The 17,028-nt window shown below is 40.8% G+C and overlaps 1 protein-coding gene across 8 annotated transcripts in view; it reads right to left on the bottom strand.

The window, feature by feature from the left end:
- Positions 1–571: 571 nt before the first annotated feature.
- Positions 572–17,028, bottom strand: part of KANSL1L (KAT8 regulatory NSL complex subunit 1 like) — a 62,811-nt gene continuing 46,354 nt past the window's right edge. For 5 of the 8 annotated variants that reach the window (XM_071434358.1, XM_071434360.1, XM_071434357.1 and 2 more), the window contains 8 exons: positions 14,541–14,651; positions 14,004–14,138; positions 11,574–11,698; positions 10,633–10,757; positions 9,950–10,004; positions 4,523–4,635; positions 2,902–3,055; positions 572–2,311 (listed from right to left, as the gene is read on the bottom strand). In XM_071434358.1, coding sequence (XP_071290459.1) covers positions 2,063–2,311; positions 2,902–3,055; positions 4,523–4,635; positions 9,950–10,004; positions 10,633–10,757; positions 11,574–11,698; positions 14,004–14,138; positions 14,541–14,651 — 1,067 coding nt within the window. In that variant the 3' untranslated portion in view covers positions 572–2,062. Of the gene's footprint in view, positions 2,312–2,890; positions 3,056–4,390; positions 4,636–9,949; positions 10,005–10,632; positions 10,758–11,573; positions 11,699–14,003; positions 14,139–14,540; positions 14,652–17,028 lie in introns of those variants that run through there. The other 3 variants (XR_011680318.1, XM_071434362.1, XR_011680319.1) reach the window with 3 other exon arrangements.

Below are 17,028 nucleotides of genomic sequence, written 5' to 3'. Positions count from 1 at the left end.
ATAACTCAGCTCCTCTGACACAGGGGGGTCCTTGGCTTCCTTTTAACACCCTTCTGTTTCCACCCTCCAGTAAAGAAAAACCCTCCTGTAACAGACTGGATTGTATTTCCACTTCCTGGCAGCACTTTCAGGACAAGGAAGGCAGCTGGCCTGGCTGGCTGGTCACTTGGGCTGTCCCCTCTCTTAAAGTCAGGAGTTCCTCCCTCTGCCCCCGGGATCAGACAAGACAGGAAACCCATACCTGACAACAAAGCTGGGTGACAGCTGGTCAGATCAGGCTTCCTAAGGAGTACACAGGGGTGTGGAAAAGACCTGCAAAACATCTGAGACACTGACCTTTGAGAAAGTTCTTCCTGGAAGCAGGTGCACATGCAGGGCAAGACAGAGGGCAGCACACACCTTGTACTGAGGCACTGAGAGGGCCCTTGGCCTCACAGCAAAAGTGCAGCATCAGTACCACAGCAAAGCTGCAGTGGGTCTGCAGGCCAAGCAGAGCTCTATGCCAAGAGGAAGTATTGCTGCTACTTCTTCACTTCTAAAAAGTCATCAAATTCAGACTATATACAACATATATAGAAATAACTTTTAATTAAAAAACCAACCTTGCATCAAAGATTATTGTATCAGACATTGAGGCAAGATTCAAGTTTAAGACAAACCAGTGTTAAAAAAGTGTTTAAAAAAATAATCAGAATGTGCAATAAACTACAATGTAGCAATAGGATGTAGTGTTGAAACTTTACTGAACTGTTTTCATATGCCCAGTGTGTATTTCCTGTCATTTTGACAAAAAAAAAAAATTGACACTAAAACTGGGTCGTCTGTCCAGTGCCATTCCAGATATTACACATGGAAGAAAACTGCACAAAAAACAGAGACTCCTATTAAATTGCCTTCAACTGTCCTACACAGAAAAACTGCCTGTTGATGGATAACACCTACATTCAATGTTTAATCTTTGTTAATACCTCTTGGGATTGCAGATACATTCCAAGCTATGCTATTCAGATGCAAGTTTAAACAACTTGCTTTTGTTTTCTCACTGTGCATGCATTGGGAAATGAGAAATCTATCCAGAATCACAATGGAAAGCTTTGGGGCTTTTTTTCTATTGCTCTTGAAGACATCAATCATCTTTTCCTTTCCAGCTAGTCACCAAATGTTGGCATACTTACGAGACTCTTACAAGGCACTGTACAGAAATTGGAACAAGACTTTAACATATTAAAGCAAAGTATTATGAGCCTCATTAGCTACTGAAGGACTAAGGAAATAAGATGATCCAAACCACAACATTCCATGGGCTGTGTCACTGATTTGGCTCCACCCCTCTCTCCTCCTGTCTCTCCCTCCCCACAGGCCCGAAGCAGAGATCCTGCTTTCCCCTGTGTCAGTCACACTGACTGTGGCAATGCAGTGGCTACTTCTGCCTTATTGCTTGAGAATTTCACCATGAGACATGCCCAGGCACTACTGAGAGCCATGACAAGCTGGATGCAAGGCTTCCAGATGCCCTGGTTTGAAGTGCTGGTTCTCACCTCCCCTGACCTCACACGTGCAGTTAGAGACAGGTTTTTGCCCTATGGTCATGCCACACAGGAGAATAATCTGAAGCTAATGCTTATCCCCACTACTTTCAAGTAGTTTTTCTGTGTTCAGTTGAAGTTGTTGGATAAGGTAAACAGCATCTCCTGCTGCACCAGAGTCCACGAGAACCAGATATGCATTTGAAAACAAACAAACAGAAAAGGATGATTATTGACAAATGTGGCAATATGACAACAGAAAGTGAATGGTGCCAGCAATTTATGTGCGCCCACTCCCGACATTGGGAATATTAGACTTCCAGCTTGAAATAATTACTTTCTCTTGGGGTTCAGGAAGAAGAAAGTGTTGTCTTTGGGATTTATCCTGCCTGTTACAAAGCAAGAAAGAAAATATATTATACGCAGCTAACATAAAGGTTTTGAATTGTGCTGTCATATGCTGTGTGAACGAGAGATTTTACCTTACACTTCTCTCCACCTTAATTGGCTTTCTTAATGAACCACATTATTCCCTGTCACCTTTGTTTCCTTGTACTGTTGCTTCCCAGGCAAATGCTTTTGCAGTCTTCTGACTCTTGGGTAGATTGTTTTCTTGGTGCACAGCCATTGTCTGGCACAGCAGTGGGTGTGCCTGGAGTGCAGGAAGAGTTGCTGGGGAAAGTTGCACTTGACATTTCAGTCTGATTCGTTACTTGATCTTGGCACAGTAAAGCTTCTACCTCTTCATCATTTAGTGGAAAAACTCGAAGTTCCCACAGCCCAGACTGAAAGGAAGGAGAAGAGTAGGAGTGAGGGTGAAAAAAGAGTATAGAGGATAAAAAGGGATTTCAGTTGAGTCTGAACTGATTAACTGTGTGCAGAATCATGTGCTATCAAGTAACAAACGAGTGTCTTTCTTTACAGTGTTTGCAGGGCTCTTCAGATGAAGAATACAACACTGCCAGGCACCAAGATGTAAGCAGGCTGCATAAGGGTTTGAAGTAATAATAGACCTACCCTTGAACAGGGCAAGGAAACTCTTTTCAGACCATCAGGATGCCTGACCCCCTAATGACCAGGCCTGTCTGGAATCTTGGCCAACACCCCTGAAAAAAACCCCAACCTGAACCCAGTCCTTCTATATTTGCCTCAAAAAAAATGTGCCATGTGTACTGAGCAATGAAACTTGTTGACAGATCTGGGGTTAATTTACAAAGCACAGCAATGTAGTTCTAAACAGGAGTGCTATGTTCAGTGCACATTAACTAGTTTGACAGCCTGAGATTCTGATCAGTGAGACAGGAGAATATCTTCATGTTTCTTTGTTATCACTGCAGAACTGATCAGAGCTAGAAGCTGTTGGAAGCTCACCCACCTTCTCTTCCTGGCTCTCCCTGCAGAGTGGTGCCATCCCTGAACACACAGAGCTGTGGGTTTCTGAAGCTGGCTCAGGAGCAGGGTCAGCAGTGCAATGGTCTTTCTGCACCACGTCCTGGCTGTGTCGAGCATCAGCATTTTTGCTGTAAGATCTAGTGCAGAATTAGAAATGAGTTTTAAGAGCTACTCCCTGACCTTTTACACTGCCATGAGCAGTTCACATTTTCTTTACAAAGTGTTCAGTTTCTCTATACATGGTACCTCCATTCTGCTTGCTTAAACCAAAAGAGCAGAGGAAAATGGGTGTGGTTCTTGACATATTGCCACATTTGTTGGCTGGGGCCAAAGCAAAGCACTATGTGGAGGAACTAAGTAGATAAAATGAGTGGGACAGGCACAATGGCTGCAGACAGCTAGTGACTGTATCTTGCTCCACATGCTCACCAGAACTGTGATTTTGGACTAAAGAAATCAGTGAGCCACAGGCTGTTCCACTCTCCCACAGGAGACCATGGGGTCCAAGCTGCACTGTCAGCACTGTGCCAAGTGCAACTCAACAGACAAATTCTTGGACTCCCCCTTACCATTTCTGCTCTGGACTCAAGTGCAAGGCAATCAAAAATGTAGTAAGATTAAAAATTTTGACCTCAGTTTTAATAGAAATTTAAACTAGGTATAAAAGAGTGACCTGCATCTGAAATGCCAAGTGGAATCCTGACCTTGCTCATGTCAGTGAGCACTTTACTTCTGAATTCAAGCAGAATAAGATTTTACCAAAGAGTTCAGTTTCAAAATTAAGGTACATGCAGTACTTCTTATTTTTTCAGTATACTTTCTAATGTTGGGACATTTTATGTTCAAAATTGCTTAAAATACAGTTCCTCAATATGGCTTAGCTCTATTTTTATCCTGCATTAAAAAAAGCTATCTTTGACTATTTATTCCTAGTGTCATGGTTCACTTTCAGACAAGAGTAGACACAAGCATATGATAAACACCAGAAAAAGTTATTCCAACATTTATAGGCTGCTTTTTGCCCTGGCAGAGTGTAAAGTGATTTATAGGAACCATTTTCGCAGGGCCAAACTGCAGATGCAGCTTTACAATGTTTACTCTGATATACACTACTACTCTGTGCAAGACTTTTAGTGGTTGTATTTAAATCTGATGAGTTCTGAACCAGATGGCAAACCTGTGAGAAGGAAAGTCATTGTGTGAATGGTTCAAAGTGTAAGGCCCCTGGCACAGCCCAGGACCCTTCAGTAACACATCTCTGAACACTGGAGTTTCATCTGAGTCAGGTGAGTGAAGATACACACTGGGTGGCTAAAACCATAGTAACTGGGAGTGGCACAGTCTAGCAGAGCTCTCTGTTCAGAGAAGGAGGAAGAGATTTGTTTGGTAATACCAGGTCACTAACATGCCCAATTTTTAAGTATGCATGCCTCAGCACTGCCTTTCCCTACCACCCACGAAGTTCAACATACCTGCTACTGTCCCTGATGAGTTAATTAATGAATGCCCTCATTTCCAAACTCCTGTGCCAGCATTTCTGGCACTGCTGTAGCACAACCCCACCAGGTTCAATAGAAGGCTCTGATCAAAGCCAATACACCTGCCTGCTGTTCCTCCTGGGCCAGCGGCTCTGCTCCCACAGCGACCACCTGGCGCGCTCCCGCTCCTCGTACTTGGTGTGGCGCAGGGCAAAGGCTTTGTCTGACAGGTCTTCTACCTGTGGGGAGACACAGGAGAGCTGTCAGTGTCAGCATCACTGAAACAACACCAGCCAGCATTGTACATAGCAGTATTATACATCATTCTGCAAAGGTCCATTCAACAAACAAGTGCTTTCACTACAAAGGCACATTTACACACATTCACTTTATGAGAGCTCTGGTGTATGGGGTGCTGTCATTTCAGCTTTATTTCTTCACATGTCTGTGCTTGATCTGAATGGATATAGAAGTTATACCCCTGCCATGCAACTAACACAGTTTTCTCTGTGGTGAGAGGAAGAAAATTTAGAGGACGAGTATTCATTTGCAAATCAAGGCAGTGCTAAAAGTACATGATAAAGACAAGTAAAAATTCCAACAGTTTCCAGAGGCTGCTTTAGAAGGAAGCTAGGAGGCAGCAGGATTTGCCCAGTGCTCTTTAAGCCCTAAGAAATAAGTTTGAGATCACCAAGGACTTTGATAACTGCACAGAGAGGAACTCAGTGAACCTGAGGTGCCACATTCCTGCTGTGAAACCAAGCAGAAAATGGCTTCTGCTTTGAAGATCCTATTTCTTACCCAGTGGTTTGCATGATCCCAAGTGCAGCTTAAACCAATCCTAATGCACTTTACCTGCTCTAGGTAAAAGTAAAAGATTGCACCCTGGCTTAGGTAAAAGATTGCACCCTGACTTTCACTGTGAAAGTACCATCCGTGTTTCTCTCTGATGGCAGCACACCAGAAGTATGTTCCTTAGCCAGGGCTGGCTGAGGAGCACTTTGCTGCTCCTCCCCCTCACTCCCCTGATGGCAGGGGGGGTTCTTGGCTGGATCCCTCCAGTACAGCTCACTGTTGTTTCAAAGTGCTCCAAAACATTCAAAGTTCACCTAAAAAGCTGAGGTTGGCAGCAGCATTTGAGTGCTGCAGCCATGGATTTTATGCCAGCTAGTCCCAACTCAAAAGCAGAGAAATTCTTGGAAAGAACAATTCTTGGTCATAGGAGCTGTGAAGCTGCACTGCCAGATCAGTCCTAGACAAGAATTATACTAATAATTGGGGGGGGTCATGAAAATAAACTGCCTTTTTTTTTTCTAAAGCAAAAACCTCAGTGGTGTTGTACAAGTAACACCATTTATCTTTCAACTGAGCCCACAAAATAGAGAAGCAAATGCACTGTGCTCCCTGCAGTGCCAAGTAGTGCCATAGAGACCCTGGCAGGGCTCCACTTGCTGTGTTTCTGTGGAAGCCATCCCCATATCAAGTCTCTCAGCACTGAGGTTGTTCACAGCCATTAGGGGTACAATGGCAAAGAATCACAACCAACCAATGTGATCCCAAAGGCTTCATTTTGATTGGAATCAGACACAGAACTGTGGCTGCCCAGGTCCTCCTCAGCCCAGCACTCACCAGGAAGATTCAGGCAAACAGGCTGCTTAGTTTGCTCATCTCATCACTCCTTGCTGAAGGCTCCTTCATTGCTTTTATTTATTTATGTTAAACACAAACCACTTTGTTAGCTGCTGGTTTCCTTTCATGAAAGTGAACTTAATGGGCTTCGTCCTCTCTCTGAAATTCACCAGCTCTGTCACTTGGAGAGCATCCAAGCAGGGCTACATCTCAGTTCACATTCTGTCTTTCCAAGGTCAATGATGTATAGCATGAAAGTGAGAATTTTATGAACTACAAAAGTGTTATTCCCTTGGGGGAAATTCAGAGTTTTTCTGTGCTCAGATTTCCTTTGAAGTGGCAACAAAAGATAATTTAGAAAGAAAAACTTAGGAATTTGAAAATACTTTTCTTAGCAAATTGCCAAAACTTTTCATGCTGGGAAGAGATTTGATTTTTAACAAGTTTCCATTCAAAAATCAAAGTCCATGTTCCTCTCCAAGTGAAGAGTTTTGAAAAATACAGAAATAAGCCTTGTTTGTTTTCCAGAGCTGGTGATAGCATATTTAACCACTTGTTTGTTTAAAAAGAGTTCCACCCTATTCTTTTAAACAGCACATTCTCTTATTTAAAAATTATTATCTGTTCTATGGATAAAAATGTCATGACATCAGAATAAAAGGTCTCTACTTGGTTCACTACAGCCTCTGCCACTCCCAGCATTTCCTCCAACAACTTTAGATTAATTTAAAGTTCTGTAACAGGAGAGATGTGGTTGTTTTTCCTCACTAAGGTTAGTTTGAAAAAGGACAAAAGAAGTGTCATTCCTCAGTGGATGGATCTGGCAGGGATGTTGAGAGAAAAGGCCTGTTTGTGAGGCATGTCTGATGATTTCACTCACAGAAAACTAAGCTTTGGATTCCCCCATGACACTGCAACACACTGTGCAATCATGTTGAATAGCACCAGGAATATTTCTGAAAGGTTCTCAAAACAACAAAATCTGTGTTTCACTCTTTGGCTCCACAGGAAGCTCTGAGTCATAGGCCATGAAAACACTTATGCAAAACTAATTGCACAAGGAATTACTCCAAACAATTTTTTATTACTGAAACAACTATGAAATAAAGTTGAAAGTTACAACTGAGCCTTTCCAGAAGCTTTGACCTGGACAAAACAAATTAAAACCAAAACAAAACAGGAAAACCTGTGCCACACCCTCCCATGCCTTAAAGCAATAACACTGCAAATTCATACATGCAAACCAGGAAACTCAAATGTTCTATTTCCAGAAAGTATTTTTAGAGCAAGTAATAGAGCAGACATAGATAGCAGATTAACTTTTGCATTGCCAATGTTGTTCTTATAAGGCAAAATTTCCAGCAACCAAAAAGCAGCCATAAAAGGTAAGCTTTTTGTTCTCAAAGGCACAATGAATAGGCCTGATTCCCAGAAAGTGCTGCTCTGTTCCCATCCCTGCAAGTGTGGCTCACGTGGAGCATGACAAACTGGGGACCTCACATTTATTTGTAACTCAGTAAATGCTGGGTGCAGGTTTATTGCATGGACATGGGTTGTTGCATAAATGAAGAAGACAAAGAATAAGACAACAAAGACAATGAAGATGAAGAAGAAAAAAGTTATCTAGGGGCAGAAATCCCTGATTACTGCTTGACACAAGGACAACTCTGAAGTTTTAAATTCAGCCATGCAGAAGATAGAGAAGCAAAAACTATTATGTAGTACCACAAAAAAAATTAAAATTTAAATCATTTCCAACACCACCCCAGGCTACTAGGTAGTGAAGTAGAGAAAAACAGCATTTTATGTGAAAGCAGAAAGCATATTCTGCCTTCCTTTGTGTTATCTGAATGCTGAAGCTTGCCTTGACTTTAGCACATGGAGGAATATTTCAAGAGTGTCAGAGCATGAGTGCAGGTAATGGTGCAATGTTTCCTCATGTCTTTTTACAAGCTTACTCAGTAGCAAATGTAACTCAGCTCAAAAATAGAGGAAGTTGAAGAATTATGATCAATCACCTTTTCTCAGTACTCTGAAAAACATCCAAACTAATTATAATTAACATGATCCCAAAAGAAAGGGGGGAATTGGCAAAAGATGATTTACACAAAGAAGACCATTAGCATTTTTCTCTGTCTGACATCTCTCCCCCTCATTCCAGCCAGTGGCTGACAGATGATACAGAAGCAGTGGGCCACAGCAGGAGGCAAAGCTGCTGCATTGTTAAATCAAGTTATTTCCTGGCCAGAGGATGAATCACACAGGATTGAGAGTCATGCCAAACATAAAAGTACTGGGTGGGCTACTAATTCAGACATTAGCCCATGAGCTTCTGAGAGAAACCTTCAAGTCCCTTCAGCAAAATACACTAAAAACACAAGACAAATCATCTTTATGGGATCTGAAATCTAAACAAGAAATCCACTGATTCCATGCAAGCTCCTTGAAGCCCTGAATGCAAATCACTGTGCAATTCTTCACTCCCCCCAGACACCAAGCTGAAAACAGCAATGAACAGTGGATGCTCAAGGGACAGAGTGCCCTTGCTGCCTTTATTAGTTATTCTCCAAATGGTTTAATTAAATATCCTTGCAGGAGAGCTCTCCTGTGTGTGGAATTTCACCTTGGTACAAAGGAAGGACAGGCATGTTTCCTGCTAGCTGGGAGGGTACTAACCCAGAACTCAGTGGGTGGAAGTGACATCAATTTGACCACAGACTTCACAGGAATTTCTCAATTGCTCATTGGAAAAGGCAGGAACAGAGTAAGCTTTTCTCTTCCTTCTAATCCAAGAATATGCTGCCAGGTAAGTGCAACTACACCAGGTAAGGAGTTGAGACCATGATGTTCTCCTAAAGGTATGGAGCAGGTAGCTACAGAACTATAAACTTCTGAGGAAGTTTGTGCCTTTGTGGAGAGCCTATTTGCTACCCCAGGGAAGTGATATAATGATTTGTTTACTGAGTTTAATGTAACTTTCTGCACTGCTACCTAAATGCCATCTTTTTCTACTGCTATAGCAACTAAACCTCTGCTGTAGAGATTCTCTCAAATAGCAGCTCAAGAACAGATATTGTGGATCAAGGCAGGAGTACAAGTCCTAGAGTTACAATTGGTGGGAGATTAAAGATGTCCAAAAGACAGCAAAACTGACAGGTTTCTGGAAAAGAAGCCACAAAAACATTGGAAGGACAGAAAATCAGCCTAGAGACCAGACTTGCTGGCACATTCACCCCAAGGTTAGGAAATGCCTCAAACCCCTGATTAGGGGAGAAAGGGACCCCCAGCTGCAAAGCCCATGGACATTCCCTGAAGAAATAGGTAGATTTTTGTGTCTGGAGGAAGCAAAAACCAGCCCATGATGTGCAAACTTAGCTCAACAGGCAGGCAGGAAATGCTGAAGGTTATGTTGTTCCTGACAATGCAGAAAAATTTGTTCCCAACAGGAGGCTTGCAGGAAAACAAATACTGAAAAGAAAACTTGCTGGACCCACAGGCAAGATTGCTGATTACCAAAGAGCAAATGCCATGGGAAGTGGCCTTGGAAGGAAAGGATGAGAGGCAGGGCCAGCACTGGTGGCCCCAGGAGACACTCACACTGGGACAGGCAGCATCACAGTGCTCAGGAGCAGGGGGGCAGAGCCTGACCCAAGGGACCCTTCAGGAGCACTGACTGCAGCAGCAAGGGGCAGAAGAGCCAGACAAACAATGAACAAGGAATATTAATGGAATACTTCCATTTCTATCTTCCACTGTAGGGACAAGACACATTTTCACAATTTGATAATACTTTATATTTGAAACTTGAAACTTACTGGGATTTGTGTGAAGTCAAGTATTTTCAGAAAGTATGTACCAATTATCCCAATTATATATTGTATCTACTTTAAATAAACCTAGTGGTTTAATTAAAAGACAGCCTACCTCTTCTTCATCTGCTTGAGATTTTTCTAAAGGTTGAAGTTCAACAACTCTCCAGCTAGAAATAAGACAAGGAAAATCAAATTAAGTTTAAGGTGCTGAAATTTATATTTTCCTTTCCCAACAAAATATCTAACCTTTCCTTTTCCTAACACAGTCTTTAAGACATCCAATACAGTTTTAAAATTAGTTTTCAACTTCAAAGACAATAAAAAAGCAAATGCATATTATGGATTTAAAGTACAGAACAAGTACATTTAGCCCTTCAGGCAATGTGCTACTAAGACACTGAAGAGATTAAGTACCCTGGTTTTGCAACCTAAAGATGTTCTCTTTCTAAAACAAAGGAGAAAAAGGTCTCTACAATAATGGATTGTAGGCCTACACTGTATGGAAAGAAATAAGCTTATTCTACTCTATCAGAATGGCTAAATTAAAAGAAAAAAAAGCTGAATCCATTTCTGTTAATTCACAGAAAATAGTTTACTATTTCTCCTGTGCTATCAGCTGTCCAGTCTTCCCACAACTTTGGTCACATGAACTGAAATGCACAGATAAAAACCCAAGTGCATGAAAAGATCATCTTTAATACCATAACATTTTCCAACTCCATGTAAATTATATTCTTGGTTAATGTTCTCGTGTTCATTTTCATGTCTTTGCAATTCAAGAGGTTGTGAACAAACCTTGGAGTAAGGATTTCTTTGTACTGTAGTTTCTCCAGCTTTGAGGGTGCCACCAGTGACATGGGAATAACAATGTTGTCTATATCATAGGAGCTCTCACTTCTCAACCTCCTCCTGGAGTTATGCTGAATAATAAAATCAACACAAGAGGATCAGGTCAAGTCATAGGAAACACATTTGAGCAGAGACTCATTAGAACTTCACAAGGAGAAAGCCTGAACTTTAATGGAAACAGACTATTCTAAAGTGCTCATTCATGTGCTCTTTGATGATTGAGTCCAGGGAATAAAGGAGTGTGTGTTGTGTAAATTGTGTGGGATGCACATTTAAACTCAACTGCATTAAAACATGACAATTCACAGAGCACCAGTATACCACTAGCCTTAGCAAAACCATGGGACCTGAACCTGAGTATTGTTGTGAATTTTCCAATAGTTTCAGTAAAATAGTGTGTTTCTGTACACTGAGCCAGAGTTCTGCTGCTCCTCAGTAAATTATATACCAGGGACTTTGCCTGTATTTCTGCACAAAGGCTTGTAAATAGGGAAACTGAGAGTTAACAAATTTTGGGACTCTATTTGCACCATGAGGCCATTTTATATAGCTGCACCAGGAAAAGAAGGTCATAAGTGCCCTAGTGTAAAACTGGGAACATAAATCACAGTGTATTTAATGAAATTTGGGGGAAAAAAAGGCACAATGCCAATAAATCAAATTTACACTCCAGTTCTATGATCTGCAAAACTCTTTTCTAAACAAGTACACATACTCATTCTGGAATAAATTAGTTAAGGTAATCCACTTAATTCACTGTAAAAATGCTCTGCACTGTCACATGGCACTAAATCAGATGTAAAAGGCACGTGGCTTTGGACTGTTAATTTGCACAGCCAGCTCTCTGTTGATATTTCAGTTGAGACAGTGCCACATTTTTGGTTTACCTGTGATGAAGTGCTGTGAGTGGGCCGGGACATGGCACTGACACTGCTGGTGGGAGTGAAGCTGCTGTGGGACTCAGGCTCTGCATGTTGGAAGGAGAACGCCTCAAACCGAGCGCTGCTTTCGCCTGTCATAAGAACAGCAATAAACAAGACATACTGCCTGTTGGCTATTAGACTGCAGACATTTTTCCACACAGTAACAGTAAAGTCATTTCTAGAAGCCCACAGTGAGCCACTAACAATTTACTGTATGCTAAAAAAAGCTATCTAAATAAACATTTGCTATTCATCCTGTCATTGTTGTTCCGCAAAACTCATCCCTCTTGTTCTACAAAGGATTTCTTCTCATGGAAACAGCTTCATATGGGCAAATCCTGACTCTTTCTTTCAGGAGCTGTCATAAACTACACACACAGTAAATACAATCTGACTTAGATTCCCTCTGATCCTCAGCAGCAGAACTCACAAGTTCTCCCTGGCTGTTTCTTCCTTAGTAAATGATAAAACTGGCAGCAAGGGTAACAAACAAAATCAGTTTAGATCTCCAAACCAATAGTGGTTTCTTCTGATTTACTGCTCCCATTCAGTCCCAGTACAAGCAGCATTTAGAGGGATTCACAATTTAACCACCTGTTCTGCTTTCCTTCTACCTCATTTCCAATAAGAAAGGAGATCTCAGACTTAATATACCAATGAACAAAAAGAATGAGTATATTCCATCATGGAAAAAGAGATAAGACTGATCCTAAAGACTGTATTGCACAGTCTGGGTCAAGGTAATGAACTACCATTTCCCAGGCAACTCTGCAACTCCCTGGCACACAGCTTTTATTTTTGGCCTTGTTCATTAGGCTGACCTTCCTCATGGATAATTTCTCCTAGACAGAGCCCAAATTAGGAATAAATATGTGGTACTACACCCATAGCACTAATAAGCTAGAACTTGTGCTCCTACTCATGAATGCACCACAGAAGAGTTTTCTGGCACTGGGATGATCCTCATGATAAAAGATTGCTTTTTTGGTTCCATTTATAAAAAAACCTAAACAGTATTGTCAGAAGACTAATGGTAACTTCAAAAGGTTTATAGCAAGATGTTTCCTCTCTTTTTAGTGCTCCCAAATAACTCCAGCTGTTGATCTCAGTGTTCATGACTACACTTTGGGAAACTGAGAAACCCTGTGTCAGCATCCACCTCTTGGGGACCAGCAAGTGGAGCAGGTGGCATGGGAAAGAGATCACTGGTGGTGAAAGGGGATAGGGCACAGCACCCCCTTGGACACAGGCAAGAGGAGGCTGTACAGCACCAGGGGAAGGATGCAAAGGACAGCCCTCACCTAAATCCAAAGCAGTTTTCAGTGTGTCCCCACACAGCATTTATTCTCTCCTAGGACTTTCTAATTGATTGGGTGATCTTGCTTTGGAGTTGTGGATTGTGGGTTTTGGATGGTCTTGCTTTGGGGGTTGTGGATTGTGGGTTTTGGGGTTAGTTTTAATCCTAGATAATAATTTTTTATTAATTCATCTCTGCAGTAATTCCTGTATCTCCACCTCTAGTGAGAGATTACAGTTTTGCCTGGATATGCACCACCAGTAATTTTTCCACAATGTTAACTGATCATTTATACCTTTTCATTCTTTCCTAGGGAAATTTTAAACTAATATGCTCTTGCTCAGTGACTTACTTTCTTCAAATGTCTTGTGAAGAATTTTGCCAAAGTTTTTCCAAAAGTTACATAAATGAATCTGTAACAGAATCTGTTAGGCTTTACATTCTAACAGCCTGGAGAGGTAAGATGCCATTTATCTTTACAGTGGTATGCTAAATTTTGTATCACATTATTCTACAGAACTTTTAGGGCACTTCCTATTAACTTATCAACTGCTGAAGTAGAGTTTCAGTGGACTAAAATAGAACAGTAACAAGGGTAAAAACACAGTAAGAACTGGCTATTCACAAGTCCTCTTAAAAGTCTGGAAGGGATCCAGAACCACAAATGACAGTACACAACAAATGAAATATAGTGGACAAAGATGCCAGGAATAGTAAATGTTTCACTGGGCACATGATGTAACAGATAACTTTGCAATGTTTGTTTCATTGACTACTATTAAAAAAACCCTTTTGTACTAAGAATGACACCCAGTACTAGAAGAACATAGTTGAACTGCTGACCAGTTTCCTTTAAGAGTACTCCAAAAATAAAATACAGCAGCTTGTCTCATTCTGTATGTACACTTAAGAAGAAAGATGATTACTATGCTTTAAAATAGCAAATTATTTTCATGATGTTCTAAATCTGTTTCTTCATAAGTTTCATAACAGTATCCCTTCTGGAGACAACTTGAAATTCTCAGAGCCCAGTGATATCCATACAGTATATATTTTAAAATATGTAGTAGTCTCTTGTAATGCTATTTTTCTCTTACCTACTGCTGTCTCACTTAGATGCCTTTTCTTTCTTCCTTCTGACAGCTGGTCAGGTGTTCCTAACACCATATGAGATTTGGAATTAGACAAACAGCCACTGCTCCACTGTTTGACAGAAACATGTGCATTGTAGTCTGTAACAGAAAAAGCATGCATCAAGTTGAGAAATTACTTTTCATCAGTACAATTTACAGGAAATCTCAACTGCTGAACTATTTATAATAAACATTATAAATAGTCCCAAACTTCTCACAGGAATCAAAATAATAACAGGACTGAAGTCAGGCATCTGGTCCAACCTCCCCCCACTTGTAGTATCCTCCTACAGCTCTGGTGGGATCATCTCAGTGCAATTAGGGAGAACCTGACACTGTGCTCTGAGAAGAGATTTCTCTTCCACCTAAAGCCATATTCAGTACCTTCTCTGATAACTTGCTTTGTGACAAGTTTATAAACTGAACCTCTTCGTGGCAGAAAATACTGACAAATGAATGAAAAACAGCCTTGCAAATGCTACAACATTTTGCTTTACATACCATTGTCAGCAGATACTTTAAACTCCCCTCCCAAAGATGAGGTATCAGCAGGTTCTCCTTTGATGTCATCCTTCCTTAATAATGTTTCAAAGTATATGTGAAGAGGAATATCTAATAAAAAAACCAGAAATCCAAAGGAATAGAGTCTGTATTAGAAAGATGGCAACCTCTGAGCCAATGAATTATGCATCAAAATTAGAGCACTGATTCACCCATCACATTCAACATAATCTGTGAGCAATATTGCTAAGGACTGAAACAGACTCTGGAGGGTATTGAGTGAGAATAAGACTGGGGTCTTCCCTCTTGACCAGCTCCTGCACAAAACCCAGCAGAGCAGAGAGCACACAGCGCCTTTCTCCTGTAATGTGAAGAGGCTTTGGTTCAGCCTTTTGGGTACAAGTCATTTATGCTTTTGGAATTTATTACTGTTAGGAGCCTATAGGTATTCTCAAGGTACATTCCCTCTCCCTGGAAAAGTCTACAGCAGGGCAATGTAATTTATTTTCTGATAGGAGTTCTGATGCAGAATTAGCCTGCAAAACATTTCAAGTGTAAGGAATTTAACCCCTGCTGTAAGGCAGGGAGGTTTAAAAAAAAACTAGCTCTCTGAAAAGCCTTTCTAGAAAAAAAAATACAAGAATGAAGGGAAATTTAACTGAAAAAAGTGTCAGTGTATAAAGTAGTCTTGACAGCCAGTACATTCAGAATGAGAAGAGGACTGTAGGCAGGCCCAAGGGTGGGCATTAAACTACATATATGTATACACAGTCTTAGCCTCATGTGCCTTCAGGATGTGCCAGGACAAAAACTTGCAACATATTTTGCTAAATAAAAAGAACCATTTTCTTTTCAATTTGATATGGATCTAACTTGATTGCTTTATCTCAACATGCCAAGATTTTTGCTGTGTTTCCTACTCTACTTCCAAGTTAAACAAAGAAGGTCTGAAAGGTGTATTAGTCACAATACTTAAGCAAAGAGAGAACCAAAACATTTCTCCAATTTTGTGGGTCTTTTGGTTTTGTTTTTTAGTGGTTTTTGTTTGTTTGTTTGCTTTTTGTTGTTGTTTTTGGTGGGTTGGTTTGGGTGTTTTTTGTTTTTTAACCTGGGAAACCACTTGGGTGACCTAGATTTTTTATCATGTTTTCCTGTATCTTCATTGAAAGGGCAGGAATGCTTGTTTCAATCAATCCACAGGTGCAGAAATACCAGAAACCCAAACTTCTTAGATACAAACTACCATTTTCCAGTTATCAAGGTGCAAGTTGAAGGAGGTGCTGTTATGTTAAAGCAATACTGCAAGCACTGACCTATCTTTAGTCAAGATCCTTGGTAATTTGAAAACTGTGAAAGAAACTTAGACATAGGGACAATTATGCTTCCAAAAGAGAGTACACTAGTTAGCCAGTCCCACTGCACTATTTACTAGATTGTCTGCAAATTATGGTTCACCTTTAAAGCAAACCACATGAAGAACCAAGGTTGAATCTTGAATTTGAATCACTTCTTGCACACACACACACACACACAAAATCAAACTCCCAGAGTTCCAAAATAAAGCAATGTATTTTTAATATACAGAGGAAATGAATGCAAAACCCTTTTCTTTTACTTTGCTGACAATTTTTATATATAAAGATGTGGGCACAGCACATGAAGTATTTTAAGAGAAATCATTGCTCTGGAAGGGAATAACCAAGAAAGTTGCAAAGAAAACATGAATTGGAAGTAGGCTACAACTTGGAAAATTTCTATCATGCATTTATTCACAATAATTCTTTCACATGAAAGAAAATGTCAAATAGACTAGTCTTCATGAGGAGCTAGAGACAGCAAAGTGCACAAAGTAAAGCATGAATCTAGCCTCCCTCAAATGTGAGGATTGCATTTGAACAGGAGATAGCAGGTCTAGTACTTCTTCCCTGTCTCAACTATTATCAGCAAGGCTCCTGGAAAAGAGAACAAAATTCCTTCAGAAATATGTTCTTGATACTGGAATGAAGCTGAAAATATTTTTTCCTCCTCCATCCTGGCAAAGTGTCCAACAGTAGCCACAGCACAGTCAAAAGCTTTTCAGGATTTTTATGATGACAAAGCTTTTTTTGAGAGAACAAAAGCTCTATGTTCTTGCTGCACACCCCAGTCTCCCTAAACAGGGAGGTAAGAATGAACACAAGGGGCACAGACCTTCCTTGAACAGGTGTCTAAACACCTGGGGTCCAGCTGTGCTGCCAGAGTCACAGGGGAATTGACAGTGTGTGTAAAACAAGTAAGATTTTGGTAGTTTTTTCTGTCCACAACAGAGTTCTGCTGAGTGGGATGTTTGTGTTGCACTCTTGGAGTGAGTGTTCCATTTCTTCTATCTGCTCCTACAATAATCTCCTCTTTAACCCTTGCATGGGATGCAAACTGCCAGAGCTGAGGCTTCCTCTGCATTCCATGTCCACACTTGAGTCTTCTCTACAGACCAGTGACAAGTTCTCCA

Source organism: Agelaius tricolor, unplaced genomic scaffold (genome assembly GCF_023055355.1).
Source record: "Agelaius tricolor isolate 1412-34295 unplaced genomic scaffold, bAgeTri1.0.p SCAF_10, whole genome shotgun sequence".
NCBI lineage: Eukaryota > Metazoa > Chordata > Aves > Passeriformes > Icteridae > Agelaius > Agelaius tricolor.
This window is presented reverse-complemented; position numbering and strand designations above follow the sequence as displayed.